Below are 22,323 nucleotides of genomic sequence, written 5' to 3' on the forward strand. Positions count from 1 at the left end.
CGACGCCCCGCCCCACGTTAGGTTGAGGCCGCCCCGCTCCCCCAGCGGCGGGGGCGCTACTGCGGCATCTTTCTCAGCTCGGGAGGCTGGCCCGCCTCTGCTCTTCCTCTCTGGACGCGAGGCTGCAGCTCCGGGGTAAGGACTAGGGCGGAGCAGCTAGGAAAGGGCCCGGGAACGGAGCGTTCCGCAGGGGCGGCGACAACGCGGCAGCCTCCGCCCCCCAGCGGCCAGCGCTGCCGCCTCGGTAGCTGTCATGGCCGCCGCGTCACGTGACCCCGGCTCCGCGCAGGCCCGGTTCCCCGTCGCTCCGGCTCAGTAGCCCGGTTCCCCGCCTCCCTCCCTTCCTCGCTGGTGGACTGGGACACTGCCTTTCTTCCCTTAGGGGCACTGCTGTCCGGACTCCGAGAAATCCGGTGAGTATGTCAACAGGATGGTCGTTTCCCGGTAATATCCCTGCCCTTGTCGCCTCCCTGGGGTCCCAAGCCTCGGGGTCAGCCCGTTTTATGCGTCTATTTACACAGCCTCCGTAGACTCCCGGGTAGTGGTCCCCAAAACTCTCCTTTTAATACCTTGAAACCAAAGAAAGAGAGAGAATCCACTTGCCCCCTCGAATCAATAGTATTAACAGATTCGCGGAATCCCTTTGCTCTCTTCTCCACCGGCAATAGAGAGGCTTCTAGCTAAACGGGGTGGTTTGGCGGTCGTTGGCCGGTCCCTCCCAGGTGGATAGGATCGGCTTTCCAGAAAAATGCCTATTGGGAAAGAGGGGCGCGCTAGGCTTGGCGCCTGCGCAGGTAGCTGCCCGCTGCCTGGAACGGGATGGGCACGGGAGGAAGGGGCTGGTGGTAAACAGGAAGTGGATGCTCCAAGCCCGGGGCGCCGTTCAGGTAGGTTCCTCCCGGGACCCTCGGGCTCCAGAGTGGGGGGTCCTGATGAGGAATCGCGTCGTCCTGTGGGGCGGGTTAGATGGCGGCCTCGACCCGGCTGTGGTACTGGGGTCTCTAAAGGTTCCCTGGCACCTGCGGGTGGGTGTGGCGCCCCTCCACCCCGCCCTCCCGAGTTCCTGGAATCTGGAGTGCCCGGTCCCAGGAAAAGACTGGGCGGAGAATACAGGACAGAGACACAAAGAGCTTCGGGCACTGTCATCCGGCAAGTGGGAGGCCGCCTTGAAAGAGTATTTGAAGAAAATTTGCTGCCACAATATCAAGTGTGTTGTGTGCCATTTTCTCTAGAAGGCTTGATTGACATGCACGAAGGTGCTGTAGTAGTTTACTTAGGTTATATAGGTGGTTTGCATGGTTGATGTTTAGAAGAGTATATATTTTCCAAGACTTGTTAAATGGACTGGTCCAGTTTCTCATTGAGAGCACAATGCATTTTTCTCTTCATCAGATATCTGGAACTCTCCAAACCCGGTTTTGTCATGAATAATTAAATAGCAGAAGGGAAGTGCTAAAAGTAGATTTCATACCCTGTGCAGCCCATGGTTTTTTCCCCCCTATGAAATATTGATCGACAGCTTTGTGTAATGCCTTTATATTAATTAAACCTTACCAGAATTTCTTGTATATTGCTTCCTGGAATCTAATTGCCACATTAAGCTAGAACTTCCTGTAAAATCTGCACTACCTTCAAGGACTTTTAGGCAAGTGACGTACACCATTTTTTTTTTAACCTAAAAGGTATGGAACTTAACTTTATTTTTTTTGGTTGGCATTTTACTTATGTAGTTTTCCACATTTTTTGGTTTTAGGAATAGAAGTTATTGATCAAATATCATTTTTAGTCATGAAAATATTGATTCTTATTAGCTGTTGTTGGAAAGTATATTTAATATAGAACCCATGCTGTAACCAGTCATTCGATGCCAGCAGTATCATGTGAGAAATATGCCTAATTGAAAGCCTGTTTCTCTCAGATAACCGAAACAGTCTAAATGAGGACACTATTTGAACCTGTTTTGGAAATTACCTGTGTCTGGCACTGTGCCCTTCTCCCTTGCAGCTGTCCGACCAGAGTCTAGTACTTTGCTCCTCAAACGTGTAGTTGGGGACGAGCAGCATCAGCATTTCAGGTCCCACTCCAGGCTGTTGAATTAGAACCTACCTTTTAACAACAACCCCCCCCCTCCCCAACCCAGTGATTTCTATGTACATTAAGGTTGAAACATTACTGCTTCAGCTTTTTTAACATTACAGTTATTGTGGGCGAATGTCCTTTAGTAGACCTGATCTATACATAGACTACTATAAATAGACAAAACAAGGTTGACTTAGAGAGTGGAGCATTTTATTTATATATGTATGTGTTAATATATATTAAAAATGTATATATCCTGTAGTAAAATTTTACTTTAAAAATAATTACTTTTATACTATTTACATTGTTTATTTAACTTTTATACGTCTCTTTTTGGTTTATAGGAAACATCTGGAGAAAAATGACACATTGGTTTCACAGGAACCCACTAAAAGCCACAGCTCCTGTTTCTTTTAACTACTATGAGGTCGTCACTGGTCCCGCCGCTTCAAAAATTTGCAGGTAAGTTTTAGTCAATCTCAACAGGTGTTGATTGTCCCAGGGTGAGCCACCCTTGGATACAAGGTACTTATTTAGGTCACTTGGGCAGCACAGAAGCATGTAACACACCGTCCCTAACCTTAGACTCCTTACAAACCTATAAATGACATAAGGAGTTAAATTATAGACAATTTAAACATTGGCAGGCATCAGGCCAGGGTCCTTAGTTTGAGATCAGTGGGTGTCTGAGAGGCTAAAGCGATCCCAGTAAAAGAGTTAGGCTGTTGTATATATTGTAATAGTACAAGAGACTCCACAAAGTTGTGTGTGGGTATTATTCGTTGGCTGGCCTGTAAATTCGTTGTGTTCTGACCCTAGGACCTGAATAGCCCTCAGGTTGTATAGGAGAAAGGAGTTTAAACAAATCGTGTAACTTAAATCAGGGGCCGGCAAACTATGTTCAGCAGGTTAGCCCGGTGCTTGTTTTTATAAATACTGTCTTACTGGAACGCAGCCACTTCACCCCCATTTACTTACGTACTTCTACGGCTGCCTTCGCCTTCTTTCCCCTACAGCAGCGGCGTTGAGTAGTTCCAGTAGAGACTTCATGGCCCAGAAGCCTTAAAGTTCTTTTACTTTCATACCCTTTATAGAAGTTTGCTGACTCCCGATTTAGATAGTAAGAAGGGAGACCAGTGCTTTCCATCAGGAAAACCTTGACTGGAACGAGAGAGAGAGATGCAGGAGATTCTTTGAAGGAGGAGTCAGCCGGCCAGACTGACTGATTTGCTCTGGGAGTTGAAAAGGGTTCCTTCTGTATGGGATGTACAACCTAGCTGACCGAGATACCAGTGGTACCAGTAAAGGAGAGTCAAGATAGTTGCTGCTTTTTTGTGGAAAGAAGTAATTGGAGCAGAAGGTAGGAAAACTGGCTTATGCCTCTAGACCAGAGGTTGTCGAACCATTTCTTTAAAGGGCTAAATAGTAAATGTTTTGGGCCTTGTGGGCCCCCTGCAGTCACTGCTGCGTGTTCGTGCTCGTTCATTTTTACAAAATAAGCTCTGGGCCATACGAGGACAAGTAACACGTTGCAGTTTGCCAACCCTGATCCTAGTCTCCTAAAGGGGGTCCCAGCTTAACTGTTTTATCTCCAGGATTGGGCCAGTCTCTTTTAACTTCTTTGGGTCTAATTACTCATTTATAAAGTGAATAGCCTAAGTCAGGTATTTCTAAGGTACATTTTCCTCAATTTTAACATGACTGTAGCTTTATATGAGTTGGGTTGCAGGTGATTACTTACTGGAAATAGCTAGCAAGCTATTTGAGTCTAAAATAGGCCTTAAGAATTCAAATTTTTCTCCTAGTTCAGGAATTACTTCTTCCCAGCTTCTAGTTCAATAGCTTAACAATGACACGTTCATAAAGTCACCCATCCCATTTTTGGTCAGCTGTATATAATTGTTAGGCTATATTTTCCTGGAATAAGCCTCCTTAGAAGTAGTACCAATGAATACACAGTCCATCTCGACCATTCAAGGTTAAGTCCGTGCTGTCTTCTAAACAATGCTACTACGTTACAGCCCTTCTACATCTGAAAGTGGTTGAAACGTAAGTATTCTTTTACTCAATCAGGAATTTTGAGTTCGTGCTTTGTCCTAGGCACCTACTAAATTCAGGGTGTACATGCCTCCTCTCTTGGTACTTCCAGTTTAAATTCAGTCTTTCTGCAGTCATTGACACACAGCGTCAGTCATTGTTAGTGTGCCATGGTTTCTGGAACTCGCGCTAAGCGCGTTGCCTTCTGCAACTGGATGTAGAACTGGAACAAGACCAAGTTGGAGCTGATGATGTAGACCCGGGACTGGTCACGAAGTGGTACCGGTAGAGTGAGACCTCAGAAAAGAGAAGAGTGGAAAGCCAGAGGCTGAACATTTTTGGAGGTGGGAATAAGAAGGGGACACAGAGTTACGAGGACAATGTGGAAAACTTGGAGTTACTGGAATTGAGGGAGAAAAGAATTCCAAAGGAAACAGCGGGTCTGCAACATGTATTGCTACAGAGAAGTAGCAAGAGGGGGATGTTTTGAAATGACTAACAGCCGCACGTTGTTACATGGTCTTTATGTGTATGTTGCACTATAGGATGGGATTTCATTTTTAAAATACGATTTTTTACTTAATAAAACATATTTTGACAATGTCAGATTTTGAAATTTCAAGAAGATAAATCATGCACAAACGTTCAATTTCCATTTCTCGAAATTTCACTGTGAACTGGTCAGTTTAGAATACTCATTCTTAATTCCTTCCTTCCATCGTAAGTACTCACGTTTAATTTTTTAATTAAAACTTGCTATATATTTTTACTACATGTTCTATACATGATATTCCCCTGTAATTGGACGGAGTTTATTTTAGTATAACTTTGAAAACAATTGTTACTAGGAATTTCAGTTACCACCAGTGTTAGTCCTAATTAAATGAATTATTCATGTTAGAGGAGGGGTGTATGTGTGTGCATGCATATTGTTTTAAAACTTACAATTGGAAGGCCAAGCCACTTCCACAGCGATTTGTTGTGAGACAGCCTGCTTACCTCGGCTCTCTCTGTCCCCTGGAAGCGACGTGAGGTCATCCAGAGCGCGCCTGCTTGAACTGTTCACGGACTTGAGCTGTAACCCAGAAATGATGAAGAATGCAGCTGACTCATACTTCTCACTTTTACAAGGTTAGTTATTTATACGAACTTCGGATATTTTAACAGACAACTATGCAGAAGATCACATTTAATTCTTAGACTTTGCAAATTTGAGTACAGCCTTTTAGGCTGTGTTCTTTGGTGTGCTTGAGGTTCAGAAATGTGAGAAGGTAAGGGTGGGTGTGGTCTTTCTAACATTCTGAAAATTAAATGTGTACCCACTTCATGTTATGTCATCTTAGGAGGAGGTGGGGGGTACAGAAAGGGCAAGGGGTTAGCAGTTTCATTCAGGTACCCGGAAACGTCTGAAAAATTTACCTAAATGGAATGTTTGATATTGCTTATAAAGCTGAAATGTTTTGTACCTCGTTACAGGTTTCATAAATTCATTGGATGAGTCTAGCCAAGAAAGTAAGTTACGATACATTCAAAATTTCAAGTGGACCGATACGTTACAAGGGCAGGTTCCAAGGTAAGCCGTGCTAACAGTGCTACATGAAGCCACTTTTGTAGCTATTTAGCCAGTGGTTAACTCCTAATCCCTGTATTTGAAGAAATAAAATGTAGATCTGATCAGCGTTTTCTCTTATCAGGAAGTTAACATGAAAAATTCCACCTAAACGCCTAAGATACTCTATTGAGTAAAAATTCAATGTTTCTCCTGGACCGGAGTAAAAATACAATGTTTCTCCTGGACCGGATCCGTTTTTCAGATACTCAGTGCAAATGTTAACTGGCATCGAATAGCCTTGACTTTCAGTAACACACGGAGAGTGGTTTGGGAATTGGGAACCCAGAGCTGGCCTTCATTCTTTGCCCACATTCAGCAGGAACAGAATTTTGGTTTTTCCCCTGCATTTCTTCTCAGATGGAGAAAATCAGATGTCTTTGGTCAGTCTCTCTCTTTCTCTCTCTCTCTCCCCAATTCCATGCCAGCTCCCTACTCTTCTCTCACAGTATTTGTTTTCTTCCTAATTTTTTTCACTGTTTTGGCTGTTTTTAAAAACGTCCCTTCTGAACTATCTTGTCACTCACTTGGTAGCAATTAAAAGAGATCCAGTTAGAGCAGGAAGGAGATCATAGTAGTGCTAAATTTTTATTTAACTGCTATGTTTAACACCAGTGGCTGTGTATCTTTACCGCGTTTTGCTGTAAAACTCCTGCTTGCTAGCATTAGAAGGGGAGGAACTGGAGATCGGGAAGGCCAGGGCGGACACCAGAGTGCAGGAGCGTGCGCTGGGATTCGCGCGGCAAGAGGGCCAGTCCGGGGCTCCTGGTGCTGAGCCCCGCTGCCCCACTGGGTGTGGCTACAGACACACGGCTCTGGGAGCCGTGGGACATGAAGAGTTACATCACGGGACTGATGCAGTGCCGGGCACGTGGTAGACATTCAGTAGATGTTGGTTGGCTTCCTTCCTTCCTTGGGAATATTGTGTGTGGGATTCCTACGTTGGGGAGGAAGTTGGGGACTGTGGGTTCTTCCCACATTTTAACATTCTGGGATACTAAGGTTTTCCGAGTCCTCTTTTTCTGTTTTTCTTTCTGTGACTCCTTTGTCCTTTTCCAAAATTGAGGAATATTTTTCTTTCAAAAGCCTTTTTTCTTTTTTAAAGAATCAAACCTCTGTCATTGTTACATTAGAACTTCGGGAGGTCCTAAGGCGTTTGCATTGCGTACTTTTCCCCACTGTGCCCAACGTTGGTTCCCGTGGCAGCGTTTTCAGCTTTATGAGACAGTGCTAAGTCATGTGATGAGGGCATTGAGTGATAATACTGAAGATCCAGTACATCCGAGGTTTTTAAGTTACTTTGTCCTCGACTGCTGCTTATATGTGATAGAAAATGCACTTATGAGTGTAGAATGAGTATGTCTTTTCTGAAAAATGTTTTTTCAACTGTGTGTACTGTAACTGCTTAGATGAGCTACAGTAGGAGTGGTGTGTTTGGGAGCGAGGCAGATTAAAATAAATGTAGGAGAAGAGGGAGTTATTCCTGAGAGTATCACTGAGCAGAACTATCTTACTATTTGAAAGTGCAGTTATAAACTGGAGACGCCCACTAGATCACCAGGGGTAGTTCACTTGAAATTGAAAGATCTCGGTGCTAAAAAGAAGCAGCTATTAAACTATACACTTAAGTTTTTTCAGCAGGCTGAAACTTTTAAGAAGTTTGTTCATAACTATCATTTTTTTATATTATAACATGTTAAACAGGGTATTTTGTAAGTTATTTTTGAATAACATGTTTTAAAATAAAATTTTTTATTTGTTTTCACTCTAAAAAGTTTCCATGTCTCCATTCCTTTTAAGATGTAGGCAACAAAGTAGAATCATGATTCTAATTTCTTCTGGGTGATTTTTCTTTACCTTAAAATTGTGTGTATAAAATAAGGGTATTTTGCTTTCTTTTGAGATAATGTATAAGGCATTTTCAGGGTCTTAGTAGAAGCACAGTGATTAAAATTAGTATTATCTTACTTGCTCAATACGCTTCTGCTATCTTTGTGTTGTACTTAGTAACAGAATCTGAAGGAAACGAGACATAGAGGCCTTTTTCTTTGTAGTGTGCTGATTGGCTTAGCATTCAAAACCCTCTTCAGTGTCTTTTCAGCTTGGCCTTTTGCCCTCTGTTCCTCCGTTTCTTTTTACAAGCCGTCTGCTGCAATAAGATGTGGGTCTCTGCTCTCAGAAAAGTCTTTCCACATTTTTGTGCTTTAAGAGCGTCATTTCCTCACCTGGGATGCCTTCTGCTTCCCTTGGAGCCATCGTTCCGGGCACAGTTCAGTTCTATAAATACCATTATGCTTTTTTTGTTAGCCTGAAACCATCTCTCCTGAACTCCGTTTTCCTAAAATGTGGTGTGAGAGCCACCAGCTCCAGAATCAACTGGGTGCTTGTTGGAAACGCACATCCTGGGCCCCTCCCGGACTTTCCGACTCTCTGGGGTTACCGCCCAGAAGCTGTGGTTTTGAAGCTGCTCTCTGTACAGTAACCTTTGGGAACGGCTGCTAGTGTCACGGTTACCGTTACAGCGCACACACGGGCCGTTGTGCGGAGTTGTTCCTTACGTTGTGTCTTACCTCCCCATCTGTGTTAAACACAGGACCGTTTTCTTCATTTTTGAGTTAGCGTATCGTTCTGTGTAATTTTGAGTTGGATGTACAGTGGGCCTCATGTAGGGATGTGTTAATAACTGACAGAAGTTAATGATCATTTTTATAATTCCAGTGCCCAGCAGGATGCTGTTTTCGAATTACTTTCCATGGGATTTAATGTAGCTCTATGGTACACTAAATATGCTTCAAGACTGGCTGGAAAAGAAAAGTAAGTTAAAAGGCAACAGTTTACATACACATGTATGTATTATTTTCCCAATACACGGAGCTTTGGTATTAAAAATGTAGGCTATTGATAAAAAGTAGCACTCCAATAAGTGAAAGGTTGCCTCATAATGTTAGTATTTTAACTATCAGAATTGTGGAGCCCAGTGTCAAAAGGGGAGGAAAATAATCTTGTCATGGGGAAGGTCTTTCTAGATAAAACCCTGTACCGCGGAAAGGGAAAGATTGAATATTTGACTATGTAAAAGTACCACAAACAGGATTTTAAAAAGGACGGACGGGTCCCAAAAAGTGCAGTGCATATTACAAGTTATTTTTATAATGTTTACTCATACAGTCAACAAGGAAAAGACCAACGAACCAAATGAAAGTAAGCAAAAGACAAACAGGCAGTTCACAGAAGAAATACAAAGGCTTATAATTATGCAAAAGATGTTCTGAAGGATTAGAGAACTGTGAAATAAAATGAGATACATTTTGTATCTTTTTGTAGTAGTAAAAAAAGATACTAGCAATACAGAATCCCCCAACTCCAGTGCATCTGAACATGGGCATAATATGCAGCCATTTAAAAATGAAGTTGAGCCCTGGCTGGCGGGGCTCCGTGGATTGAGCGCCATCCTGCAAACCAAAGGGTCGCTGGTTTGATTCCCAGTCAGGGCACATGCCTGGGTTGCAGGCCAGGTCCCCGGTAGGGGGTGCTCGAGAGGCAACCACACATTGATGTTTCTCTCCCTCTCTCTCTCCCTCCCCTGCTCTAAAAATAAAATCTTTAGAAAAAAAAAATGAAGTTGATGGAAGGAGACTTGACTTGGGGTGGTGAACAATACAGTGTAATATACAGAGGACGTATTGTAGAATTGTACACCTGAAACCTGTATCATTTTACTAGTCAGTGTCACCCCAATAAATTTAACAAAAATAAAGATGAAGTTGTATGTGTTGATTTAAAGTTATCTCTAAAAAATAAAAAAATCCCTAAAGTAATTTAAGTGATTAGGACAAGAGCAGAGTAGTGAATATTGTGTATTTCTGTTTCTCAAGCGTGTGCATATTTTATGCCCGTTTGTGCACAGAAGATTATCTGGAAGGGAAAACAATAAGCCTTTGTTCAGACCTCTAGACAGGGTCTCTTGTTGCATTTGTAGTCTCTTCTGCTTGGGTAGCTTTCCTGTGCATTTGTTAAGTGTCAGTGTCAAGTGAGATTTTTTAAAAGGAGGACAACTAGTGGCAACAAACATAAATGACGGATTTGGGTTTGTGATAATGGATTAGTTTCTGGTTTTGATACAGAAATGGGATTTATCCTCTAAGTAAGGTAACTACTGTCTTTAAGCATAACAGAAGACGAAGCGAAAGAGGTCCATCGAAGCCTGAAAATTGCAGCCGGGATTTTTAAACATTTAAAGGTAAAGTAATAATAAAATATATTTGCGATACTTTAATTCTTGAATAATTTTCGTTTATGTCATGAGGGGTGGAGACATGATTTCATTATGCAAAGAAGTGCTAGTGTGTGTTCTGGTTCCCTTACATTAAGTACCTCGTTGGTGAGTGCAGCCAATTCTAGAATAGTAAACGTCTCCACTTTAGAAAGTCGTCAGTGAATTTCACAATTAAGAAATTCAAGGTGCAATTCACTGCTTACTCTTCTGTCTCCTCTGCAAAGGTAGGAAAACAGCACAAAGGCTGCTGGGCCTTCCCATCTCTCATTGCCATCCGCAGCCGTGGCCAGGAGCAGTCACGGGTCTGCAGAACCGAGCTGCTGGGTGTGCTCGCTGTATCGCAGCGAGAACACCAGAGGGGCGATCGGTACACACTGGTCATTTTAAATGGCCTGGTACGGGAATTGGGGGAAGGATTAATGTGTTTCTAACCAGAATTACCCTACCTTGTTCTGGTTAAACCTCCGCTTCCTGGGCTCCATTGTCGGGTGTTCCTGGGATGAAGTGAAATGCTTTCGCAGCGATGAAAAGCTGTGACCCCAAGTTCGCTGCAGTCCCTGGTGAGAGCGCACAGTGCTGGCCGCCGTGCAGAAGGGACCACTGTGTCCGTCAGACGTGTCTGAGATGAGGACGTGACCTGCGTATCTAACCAGGCTATTATGACCCAAATTTTGCTCTTGAATCTCTTATTTTTACAAAAGCTTACAAAAAGCTTTAAAAGTTTTACTATACAGGAGCTTTTAGTCTCTGTAAGCTTAGTATTCCTTCTTAACATATTATTTTGATAGTATCCTAAATTTCTGACAAACCCCCAAACTGAATGTCTCAACTTCCATTTTCTTCAACTCTCACAACTCGGTTAAAATAAATTTGGCTTTTCATTTTCTTTCTCTTTCAGGAAAGTCACATCCCAAAGCTTATCACACCCGCAGAAAAGGGGAGAGATTTGGAAGCACGACTCATCGAAGCTTATATCATCCAGTGTCAGGCTGAAGCTCAAGAAGGTATCCTAAATATTGTAAGGTTTTTGGCTTTTTGAAGAAAGTCTGTATTGGCATTAAAAAACACTTTTTTAAATCAGAATTAGTTGGAATTGAGTTTCAGGTTTTGAAAAATGCATAGTGAGAACTAACTGTGTCTTTAGCATTTGCCTTCATTTTTAGTTAGCAGGAAAAGGCCTCGCGTTTAGTGCTCTTTTTAAGAGGATTTTGATGTCATGCTGTCCCTGACACTCATCCTGTCCCTCTGCCAGGGAACTTTGTAGGTTTTCGTTCTGCTTCGTTTCAGACTCCAGTGCCCTGAGCATATTTGTCTCCTCTTGCATCATGCTGTTCTACAGCAGTGATTTGCTGTGATTAGCTGGTAATGGGCTAGTGATTTATATAAGAACCAACACGTTCAGTGTTTGTTGTTTATGTTTGCATTTTCTATACCTTACTTTTCATGTTAAAACTTGTAACAATTAAAACCCAAGATAGATTGTTGGACTGTTACTTGTTTTTATTCTTGAACTTAGAGTGAATACAAATGAACTTAACTATGTGTTCTTTTTTTTTTGTATTTTGTTCACAGTAACAATTGCTCGAGCAATTGAGCTGAAACATGCTCCTGGACTAATAGCTGCTCTGGCCTATGAAACAGCCAATTTCTATCAAAAAGCTGGTAAGTGTATAATTCTGTTGTTATATTTTTAGTCTTTAGGTTCACATTAACCTCTTGGCTAAATAGGGAACAAGCAAATCAAAAAGATGCTCAGATTTTTCATTATTTCCAAAAATGGAATAACATCTGCATTATTTTTATGATTTTTTGTTTAAAAGAAAAGAGCCGTTCATAGTTAATATTGCTGCAAGCTTCTAATGGAAAGGGTGATGCTATACTTTTTAACCAGTTATGTGTAATAATTAGACAGCTCTTTTGCTTTCGAAAGTTTTCTGGTTTTTATAACAACCTTATAGTTAACTATCCTTAGTGAGACAAGAAACTGAAATCCTGAGAATTAATATAACTAGTCCATAATTTAACAGCCAGCAGGCGGGAAGCTGGGACTAGAGCGCCGTTCTTCTCATTAGCCTGTTTTTCTCTTCATTCACCGTTTGAGGGAACACACGTGTAGTTGATGGATGGTCATTAGTTTAGTTGCTGGTGTACAAAGATCAGTAGAACAGACTCACAGTCCAGGGAAGGGGACACGCACATCAGTGCAGCGTGAGATAAGGTGGGGTTGCAGCGGTGGCACAAAAACTTAGAGCATCTGGGCCTGCTCGCGAGGGCTTTCCTGTGGGAGGTTGGCGTTCTAGCATTATTCTGAAATATAAATAGAAGCTCTGAGTTTGCTAGGAAGCATCAGCATATGGGAGGAGAACATTCTGTAGTCCATACAGAGATAAAAAGGCACTTAGCTCCTTGTGGGATCTTTGGACAGACACGCTTGACTAAAATACAGGATGCGTGTTGGGAGGGAAGGTTAGGAAAGTATGCACATGTGAGATCATGCATTGGTTTGAAAGCCCATCTGAGAAGTTCGGCCTTTATTCAGTAGGTGTTTGGGGTTCATGAAGAGCTATAAAGTAAATCCGAGTCACTGGATTTGAGTTTTAAAAAGGTCCCTATGGCTGTAAGATGAGGAATGGGTGTGCTAGGTGAAGGAGGAGTGGGCTGGCTCCCCTTAGCGCTTGGGGAGAAGTGGTGGCAGCCTAAGGAGGGAAGGATGAAAGCTTCGACAAAGACAGCAAGTAGGAAGCGGAGGGGAGAAAACAGACTTGCGAGCCGTGTGGCGGGGGCAGAGGCGGGGAGAGTCAGGAGAGCGTCCTTCACGTCTGACGTGGGTGACCAAACTACCCTTTGCATGGCCATATAAATTGTTTTAAAAGAGAGATAATAGTATAATTCATATATATCTTGGCGTTCTTAGCCATAGCTCTTTTTATCATTACATTAAACATAAGTTACATTAACCATCACATCAAAGAGGGACCCTGGTATTTAACCAATCCTGTTATGTAATTAAACTATAGTTAGTGGAAAAATAAATCACTTGAAGTAAAGCGAGGTTTTTAAAAAACGTGTAAGTGCTTCCTTCAGCTTTAGACTTGAATGACGTTCTGCTTTTAGCATCTGAACACGTGAACTAAAAATCTTCTAGCGAATCAGGGTGAAATGATATTTTGCTTTTTAAAACGTAACTTTAGATCATACTTTATCCAGTTTGGAGCCTGCATACTCTGCCAAATGGAGAAAATACCTACTCTTGAAAATGTGCTTCTACACAGCTTATGTGAGTATTCGTGACCCTGAAACAATGTGAATGACTGTCTGTCCAGCCCCTCAAGTGCCAGGTGGGCCATCTCTCCAGATGCTTAGGCAGCATTTTACAAAGAATGGGCAGTTCTCAGTGAATGTTCCCGGGCAGTCCGTGCAGCCAGCCACTGTGAGCCAAAGTGGGTGCAAAGAGATGAGGGAGAATTTAGAGCTGGATTCTAGCAATGCAGTTACTGTTTCACTTCAGCCCACTTTTAGGCTGGAGCCTTCTGCACACTTAATAAAGAATTCTCTCATTGCATCCTTGGCACTGACAAAGATACTTACTAATTCTAATCTTAAGGGACGCCATGCAATGTATCACCTGCATTGGTGAAGAACCATTGGTAAGCACTCTTTGGGAAGTTGCTTTTTTGTCTCTTACACCCACCAAACAAATTTATCAGTATTTATTTTGTTGATTAGAATATCATGTGGGAGATCATCAAAACCCTTTTTCAAATCTAGGTATTTTCATTTGTTTTACCTTATCATCTGTTTCAGGCACACTGCGTAAAACCACGTGTGCACTTATATTCATGTAGACATTGAAAGACTTCAGGCTGGTACATTTTTCTTAAAACCTGTTTAGTCCTGACTTCGTCCTCCCTCTCTCTCCCTCTCCATTAGCAGCACAGTGGCGTCCTTCCTTTGTCCACGGGGCCCTAAGTTTAGAACCAGGGTTCAGCAGCCCGTGGTTAAAAGGCCAGTTAGGCTCAAAGGCTTGATGTAATTCTACTTCTGATACTAACAGGGACGGGGGGAAGCTCACTCAAGGAAATAAATGTGAGGGACTACACTGAGACTTCAGACAGTGGGCAGAGGCGAGGGCCTATCTGATGCGTGTATGCTACGGAAAGCAGCATCCGGGGAGAGAATGAACAGAACCTCTGTCTTTTATCAGGCGTACTGTTACCACGGGCAGACTTTGCTGGCTAGTGACAAATGTGGTGAAGCAATCCGGTCTCTCCAAGAAGCAGAAAAACGTAAGTTTTCCTGCCAGAGTGCCAACTCCCTATTTAAAAACAAGTGTTGGACCATAGAGGGGAGAGGCAATTAAAAGAGATTTTGGCTGAGTTCATGGAAGGGAATGGAGATGAGTGAGGTAGTTGGAGAAAAGAGTAAATGTTTCAGAAACCTGGAACCTGTAGAGGAGGCCCGCCTCCCCTCGCACTGTTAGTGGTATTGCTGTCATACTGAGTGAGTAAGGAGCCGTACAGTTCCCTGCCACCTCTGATTTAAAGCCTTCTTGGTGTAAAGAGGCAGTAATGGGCTGTAATCAAAGGCCTTTTTTCCCTTTCACGCGCAGTTTACTCAAAGGCAGAAGCACTGTGCAAAGAATACGGAGAGACCAAAGGACCTGGACCCACAGCCAAGCCTTCGGGACACTTGTTCTTTAGGAAACTCGGCAGTCTTGTGAAGAACACCCTAGAAAAATGTCAGAGAGAAAATGGGTTCATGTGAGTGTGGCTTAGTGCTATTTTGGTAACACTCCTAATACAGTGTGTACAGGTGACTCTTGAAAAACACAGGTTTGCACTGCCTAGGTCCACGTGTATGTGGGGCTTTTTGTGTTTTGTTTTGTGTTATTTTTGTGACTCCCTGTAACTTTCTGATGCGCGGCTGGGGGTCTGCAGAGAGGAGGGCGGACTCTGTGCATTGATCTGTTTCCCAAGATTTTATGTCAGATTGCAATTCAGATTAGCATCAATCTCCTTTCCATGGCTAATGGAGGTCACTTGTGTTAGACTGAACTTGTATTCTGCCTCTGATGATGATCTGTCAAAGCAGATTTTAAGACTTCAACACCAATTGTTAACACATAGCCCCCATACTGTCCTAATTTCCCCGTGTTTCCCTGCCATGCTTTCTCTGCACGTTACATACACCTGCGCAGCTCCCTCTGCATGTTCGTCTCGCTCCGGTTTCAGTCACCCCTGAAGCAGGGAGGTGAATCTTCTGCCAGGCGGTTTTGTTGTTAAATCAACAGGGTTCAAACTGAAGATCGCCACCAGTGGAGGTTGGTAGATAACAGTGTGTTCAAAAGATTTTTAAAGTTCTGTTTTAAAAATTACGAAATAATTAGAAATAGGAAAATAATGTGGAAAACTAGAGGGAAGTGCAAAGAAGATAAAATCACACTCCTCGTCACTTTAGTTCCTTCCCTTACAGAAATAGCGACGTCTCTTCGTTTTGGGAGAGCTCTCTCTCTGGTCCTTGGCCATGTTGTATAATTTTGTTTATGTAGGTCTTGTACATTTTTTTGTAGTTTGTTTCTGTCGGGCTTCTTTTTAGCATTGTAAATAATGATCCACCAGCAAATGTGAAACAGACAACTTACCGACTGCGGGCTGCAAAGTGAACCCGCGTCTTGTCCCTGCTTTTTCCTCTTTCCACCCTTCCCCGTGTACTCTGCCTCTGGCCAGACTGTGTGCGTCCCTCCCTTTAGCATGCCCACTGTAACTTCTGTCACGTCCGTGGGAAAGCACCCTGAGCCCCAGGTCTGAGTTCATCGCCCCCTTTGTGTTCGCATGGCACTCTGCAGCTGTCACAGCCGCAGTCACGCCACAATCACGTGTGCTGTTGGTGACGACTTTCCGGGCCCCCTCACCCGCTCACCACTAAGCTCCTGTACATGAGGTAGGAGAGTCTTCTGTCTTGTTCACCGTTACATTGTCTTTTTCTTGCACAGGGCCTTGAACGTCGTAGGCGGTCAGACAGCTAATGAATAAATGACTAAATTGCTGTTTAAATGGCTTTTTGCAGTTACTTTCAGAAAATTCCGACAGAAGCCCCACAACTGGAACTCAAAGCCAACTACGGCCTCGTGGAGCCTGTGCCTTTCGAGTTTCCTCCCACAAGTGCGCACTGGACCCCGGAGACGCTGGCCGCGTTTGATCTCACCAAGCGACCCAAGGATGACAGTGTACGAGATGCGTTTTCCGCTCATTCACGAGCGTTTAACAAGAATTCAGAGCTAGTGTTTCGATGCTTTTCTCTGTGCAAGCAGATGTGTATGTCTGTCTAAGTGTGGACTTAGCGAACGGAAGTGCTCGGTGGGCTGCGTGGTAGAAGTGTCTCAGAATCCGTCCTCCAGGCCTTCGCTGCCACCCCCCTCGTTTTTCAGCGCCTTATCTTCCTTTTTCCTGGTTGTCAGAGCCCCCTTTAGGCGGAGTGTGGGAGCGCAGGCCGGAGAAAGATGCCTTGTCCGTGTGTCTGTTGCTAGGGCAGTGCTCTCCCCACCCAGCGTAGCGCAGGGTAACTGAGAATTGGCCCTGACTTCAGCATGCCATGGGATCATCCAGGGCTAAAAATAAGATGGCTTGTATTCACTTAGGTCTAAGTACCTTTCTGTACGAGGTCAAATGATGGGTTAGGTGGAAATGTTGAGGTTTGACTTCCAAAATTCAGAGGGATACGTGGGGTGGCAGAGGGGAAGGAGTGGGAATTAATCCTTCCTTCAATTGGGTGGTTTTTATATAATTTCCTACATATACTAAAACCATTATTCCTTAAAAGAAGAATCTTTCTATCCTGTTCAGCCCCCAGAACGATGCCGTAAGAGGTGGGCTGTTACTATCACGAGTGATTTCCAAACTGAAAGGTTCCTCACGCATCAGGTCGTCACTCAGAGAGAGGGAGAGCAGCATTAGTGTGATTTGTGCCCGCCCCAGGTGTCCGTCCCCAGCGATAGGTGGCTTTCCGATTATGTCTAAAACTGCATGGATGTGTGGCTTTGGGAACAGCTTTGTTCATCTCAATGTTACATAATTTAATGTAGCAGCTTTTAAAAGTCACAAGTGGAAAGAGCTAGTGCGTGTTTTCCAAATCTTAGTTTGTGTTCTTACCTCGCCTCTTGCCTTCTCCCCAGGCCAAAGCCAAACCGGAAGAAGCAGTGAAACCCATGAAGGAACCAGATGTCAAACCTCAAAAGGACACGGGGTGCTCCGTCTCCTAAAGTGCGCACTTGGTCTCTCTGCTGGTGGTGGAGGTGGGCTGTGGCCTGCAGTCCACACTTCTGGAGAGGGTTTCTCTGAAGCCTGTCGGATAATTTAGTGCACTCAGAGGGCATCTGCCTCCAGGTTAGGTCTAGATTTTTAATACCCTGCAGAGGGTTCCTGCTTTCTTGCCGCGCTCCTTTTCTGCCAGGACAGGTGAAAGGTGTTGCTCTGCCTCTGAAGAGCATATTTGAGGGTTGGTTCCTCCCCAGCCCAAACCTTGGGTAATAATACTACAGGTTAATCTATTACAGGCCAGAATCATGTGTTTCTGGGTATGTTTTTCTGTCTTCACGAAAAAAGCTTTTTAATGTTCCTTCCTCTCTGATGCGAGGAGAATGGCGGGAGTCAGGTTTAGACAGACGTTCTCCCCGTCGCCATTGTGTGAGTGGTGGCACAGGCTTATGTTCTGAGTGAGTTACCTCTTCCGGTGGAAACAATGTCCCTTGTAGTTAAAGATCAGAAAATGTTTATACCCAGCCCCTTAACGTACATTCAGATCTGTAAGTTTGCTCAAAAGTCAGTGTGTGTGGGAACGTGGGGGCTGTTCAAGAATTCCTCTTCTGGCGGCCCTGCTCTTGTCTCGGTCTCGGTAAAACCTGCAGCGGCTCTTGCCAGTTCCTTCCTCGCGAGCGTTTCACTTACAGGACAGAACCTTGTAACGGCTCGTAGTGTCTGTGTGCGGGGAGGCAGGAGGATGGGTTTGGAGAAGTAAGATGCTGCATGATGTAAAGGGAAGCTTCAGCCCTGAAGAAGACGGGCTGCTCTGAGTCACCCTGGTAACTCTACTTCTCTGTTTAAGAAGCTGCGGTACGATGCCTTTGTTACCTGATTGCAGTGGACCTTGCTTTTATGTGGTTTCCTAACACACACCTCCTGTCAGAATCGTGTTGCTTCAGGCCAGAGGCCGTAGCAAAAACTTAATACAGCATACAGATAGGGTATAATCTTAAAGATGGCTTGTAATATTTGAAACAGTTGAAGTTGAGTGTATATACAGACTTGGGATATAGTGGACGCCTAGTACATTCACAAAAGTTGGACATCTGTAGGTTTATCTTCTTTCGATGATTCTCGTGGAGCGTTAGCTGATCCTCCTCTATAAATGGATTGGCTCCCTTAATAAAAACCGTAAGAGTGGTGTATCCCGAGAGCTTACTGTGTTCAAGGCACTGCGCTGAGCCCTCGCACAGATGAACCCTTGAGTCCACACAGCAGCTCGGAGAAGTAGGTACAGTCTGCGTGGAGGGTGGAACAGGAGTGACCGTTTCATTGTGAAGAATAAACAGATTATGCCGACCTGGATCAGTGTTGTGTCCAACTTCATGATTACTTAAGTTACAACTTACACTCTTGATAAAAGCCACATAAAGTCAGTGTTTTTTAAAATACACAGAAATGCTACCAAAAATAATACATGGAAATGCTCCTTGCTGTAAAACATGTCATAGTTGAACCTGCAGTTTCCAGAATACGTGGAATTATCACTGAACAGACATTTAAGTCTGCTGTCCATAGTAAAAGTGCTTTAGTTAAAATTTCGCTGCATTCTGATGACGAAATCATGTGTTCGCTATGCGCCGCTAACTGGCAAGGTCCAGTAGTGCTCCATGCCAGCGTCTCACTCGCGGCCTGAGGATCTCTGTGTCTTGGGTACCAGTGCTTGTCAGCCGAGCACTAAGTTTTCACTTGATGTCACTGTGGGGCACACTGCCGGACATGGAGTGAAAACATGGCATATGCTCTGAGCTTCTGTAAACTGGCGTAAATGCAGGTATTTTAATCCATAACTGGCAACTTTGACATTATCAGATAAATGTACTGTTGATTCAGCAAAGGTGACACTTTGTGACTAAAATATCCCATTATTTATCACAGTCCTTGGAATGGTGGCGGGAATCCGGGGAAGCTGAGAAACAAGTTGCAGGAAGGGTACAGACAGGTAATTCCTGCGGTAACTGTTGCGCACACTTCGCACCGCTTCAAGCGGACAAGGACCGCTAGCGTTCTGCTGTAAGGCTTGTTTGTATGATGGATTATCTTCATGAAAATAAAAGTCATTTTACTAACCGTTTCATTGGCTTTTTTATCTATAAATATTTTTACATTAAGCCAGTAATAGTTAATACTATGCAAAATTATAATTTTTCACAGTAACACTTAAAAATGACATACATTTATGTCCGTTCTATGCTACATGAGTTCATTAAATAGTCAACATTCCTTGACTTGCTTGGTCTCTATATTTATTAGTACTTACCACTTCTTAATCTCAAAGTAGGTTTCCGATTGGTGTGTATATCTTGTTCCTAGTATTTCTCCACATGATAAATAAGTCGTGTGCTGTGGTAAGCTAGCTAGAGAGCTTATCGCTCTACAGGACTCCAGAAAACTTAGCACTTTGGAAACTCGAGCTGACATTTTCAATGTTCTGTGACTACTCAGAAGTGAAACCATGTTCAGAAATAGTTCCTCCTTCTCCAGAGTAATTGTGCTGTAGAAACTGCTACATTTCTTACCTCTCTCACTGTGTGCATAGAAGTGAACTGCAGCAGCATCGTTAATGAAGACCGGCCGCCCTGTGGGGGCCGCAGGCCTGTCGCTGCCACCAGAGGCTTGATACTTGGACCACCTGGGGGAGTGCCAAAGGTGGAAGCAGGGAGGACAGACGGGCCAGCAGAGGCCCAGGGGGCTGTGCTGATGGGTTCAAATGCCAGTTTTGCATTTTAACCTGGTTCATTCGAAACTTTAGTGGATGGAAACTGCAAAGACTAGGAAATCGGTGTTATAACCGTCCTGAAGTTAAGTGCTAAGATACAGAACCAGTATTTTGTTTTGTCGATACAGATTACAACGCTGGGTTTCAGTGAAGGGGTCAGTTAAAATGATTAGTGTGCAAATGTAATGAGAAGTATATTAAAAGGTAGGCATTTCAACATCAGGAAATAAAATTACAAGTCTGTTTGCCTTATTTTTCTAATCTAATATCTAGTACCTTCCCCCACCCATTAAAATGAACTGAATGTATGACTCGTTTATTAAACAAAACAGGGAGTGCCAGCTAGGGGGCAGGGGCTGTAGGGGCAGGGCCTACAGCACACACTGCCTACAGCCACTCCCACTGAGGCTGAGGGTGGGGCGGGGGATGGCGAGGGAAGAGGGAGACCAAGGGGAAAACTGAAATACAGCCTTGTGTCCATGGTGATAAGAGCCAAGGAAACTAAACAAAGGAAGGGGGTCAGGGGAACCGGAAGTTGCCTTGAAAGAGGAGCTCCAGCCAGACCCTTGGAGTTAAAGACCTAAAGGGGGGAGGGCAGGAAGACGAGTCCCGAGAAGAGCCGGCAGCCCAGGCCCCTACCTGCTGGGAGGGAGCCTGTGGTTGGGGTGCTGAGTGAGGGGAGGGTGGTCCAAGAGGAGGTTGGCAGAGTGTCGGGGGCCAGGTGGACAGCCTTGGGAGCCATGGCACGGACTGGGCTCTTCCCTCTGGGTGAGGTGGAGACCCACTGAGAGTTTGAAGCAGAGGAATGACCTGATCTGATTGCAGAGGTAACACCTCTGGGTGCTTTTGAGCCGAGTGAGCAGGGAGACCCTGCTGAGAAAGCTGTGCTCATTGAGGTGAGAGTCGATGGCTTAGACCAGCTTGGTTGGCTGCAGTGCGGTGGTGGTATGTGGATTGCCAAAGTAGCCAAGAGAATGTCCTGATGGGTTTCCCGTGAGGTGCAATGTGATGCGCAGACGAGAGTCAAGAATGACTCCCAGCGTTTTCTGCCTGAGCAACGGGAAGAGTCGACTTGCCGCTGCTTGAAATGAGAAGACAGCCAGAGGAGTACATGTGGCTGTGTATGTGGGGGGGGGGGGAGGCCTCAGGGACAGGGGCGCGCTGAAAGTCGGGCAAAGGCTCACACCTGCTGGGATTGGCTGGGAAGAATGCTGAGCGAACAGTAGAATCTATGAATCTGGGGTGAGAGGAGGGGAAGTCTGACCTGGAGATTGCAATGTCAGCTACACATTGTAGATGGCATTTAAAGCCATAAACAAGATCTTCGAGGCAGCAGATATAAAAACAAAAAGCAGGAAAGATCCAATCAGAGCCCAGAGGCACTCTTAACATTGAAAGGCCAGGGAGACGTTACAGTCTGTTAATCGCATTGTATACTTAGGAACAATTCCTGATGAACTAGAGTTGGGGGTGGTGGTTAAGAAGAATAGAGGTGCTCGTAAGAATGAAAGCACGTTGTAGGAAATACTTGGGGGCCTCTGAAAAAGGTCGCTTAAAAACATCCATATCCTGGTACTTGGTGTGGAGGTGGCAATACTCCCAAAGCTTTTGTGAATAAAAATAAGGAGATTCCACACCGTGGGGTATTGAGCCCCCTCCACCAGCCAGGCACTGTGATTACCAAGATGACTTCCGCGTAGCACGTCCTAAATTTTCCAGTAGGTGGCAGAAAATGCCCACTAAACCGACTGCAGGTGTGTCGATTCTCCGCTCTCTCCCTCTCCCCTCCCCTTAATTAAAAGAGCCCCTCTGAACTAAGAGATGTACACGTCTATTTAATGCACAGAGCTATTGCACACAGAATGGAAAACTGGTGTTTTCTGCAGAGGTCCAACAGCTCCACCCGTCTGTAAGGTACTGGGGGAGCCGGTGTCTGCGGTAGGGGGCGCTCCAGTTGGCCTCAGAATGCTGGTATTGGCAGATGGTCCTGAGAGGCCTACACTGACTGGAATGAGCCTGTTAGACCCTTTTCCTAAACTTCTGATATTTAAGATTTTTAGCTACCTGGATATTCTTCTTGGGGGGGTGGGGGCGTCCCCAACCCCCACACCATGATCCGATACCGAGGCTGCAAACAGAGGTGGCAAAAGTCACTGCCCACAGCCATCAGGAAAGGCTGCTGATGGGGACCCAGGCTCATCCAGGAGCCAGAGCTCCCAGAGGTCTCCTTCCAGGAATGCTGGGTCCTCCCAAGCAAGACTTCCTAGTTCCCTTGATTTCTGGCTTGGCGTGGTGGAGGGCGGGC

General features: G+C 44.5%; 1 protein-coding gene across 2 annotated transcripts; it reads left to right on the top strand.

Annotated features, from left to right (window-relative positions):
• Nucleotides 1-37: 37 nt before the first annotated feature.
• Nucleotides 38-19,373, top strand: BROX (BRO1 domain and CAAX motif containing). 2 transcript variants are annotated; one of them, XM_024575966.4, is made up of 13 exons: nucleotides 38-413; nucleotides 2,424-2,541; nucleotides 5,141-5,247; nucleotides 5,593-5,689; nucleotides 8,444-8,539; nucleotides 9,893-9,965; nucleotides 10,900-11,005; nucleotides 11,574-11,663; nucleotides 13,193-13,278; nucleotides 14,206-14,287; nucleotides 14,611-14,761; nucleotides 16,068-16,227; nucleotides 17,173-19,373. In XM_024575966.4, the coding sequence occupies exons 2-13, from the start codon at nucleotides 2,441-2,443 to the stop codon at nucleotides 17,257-17,259; spliced, it is 1,236 nt and encodes a 411-aa protein (XP_024431734.1). In that variant the 5' UTR covers nucleotides 38-413; nucleotides 2,424-2,440; the 3' UTR covers nucleotides 17,260-19,373. The 2 variants fall into 2 exon arrangements, with proteins under 2 accessions (XP_024431734.1, XP_045040440.2); XM_045184505.3 differs by lacking the exon at nucleotides 38-413 and adding an exon at nucleotides 752-887.
• The last annotated feature ends 2,950 nt before the right edge of the window (nucleotides 19,374-22,323 follow it).

This window comes from Desmodus rotundus, chromosome 10, assembly GCF_022682495.2.
Source record: "Desmodus rotundus isolate HL8 chromosome 10, HLdesRot8A.1, whole genome shotgun sequence".
Classification (NCBI taxonomy): Eukaryota; Metazoa; Chordata; class Mammalia; order Chiroptera; family Phyllostomidae; genus Desmodus; species Desmodus rotundus.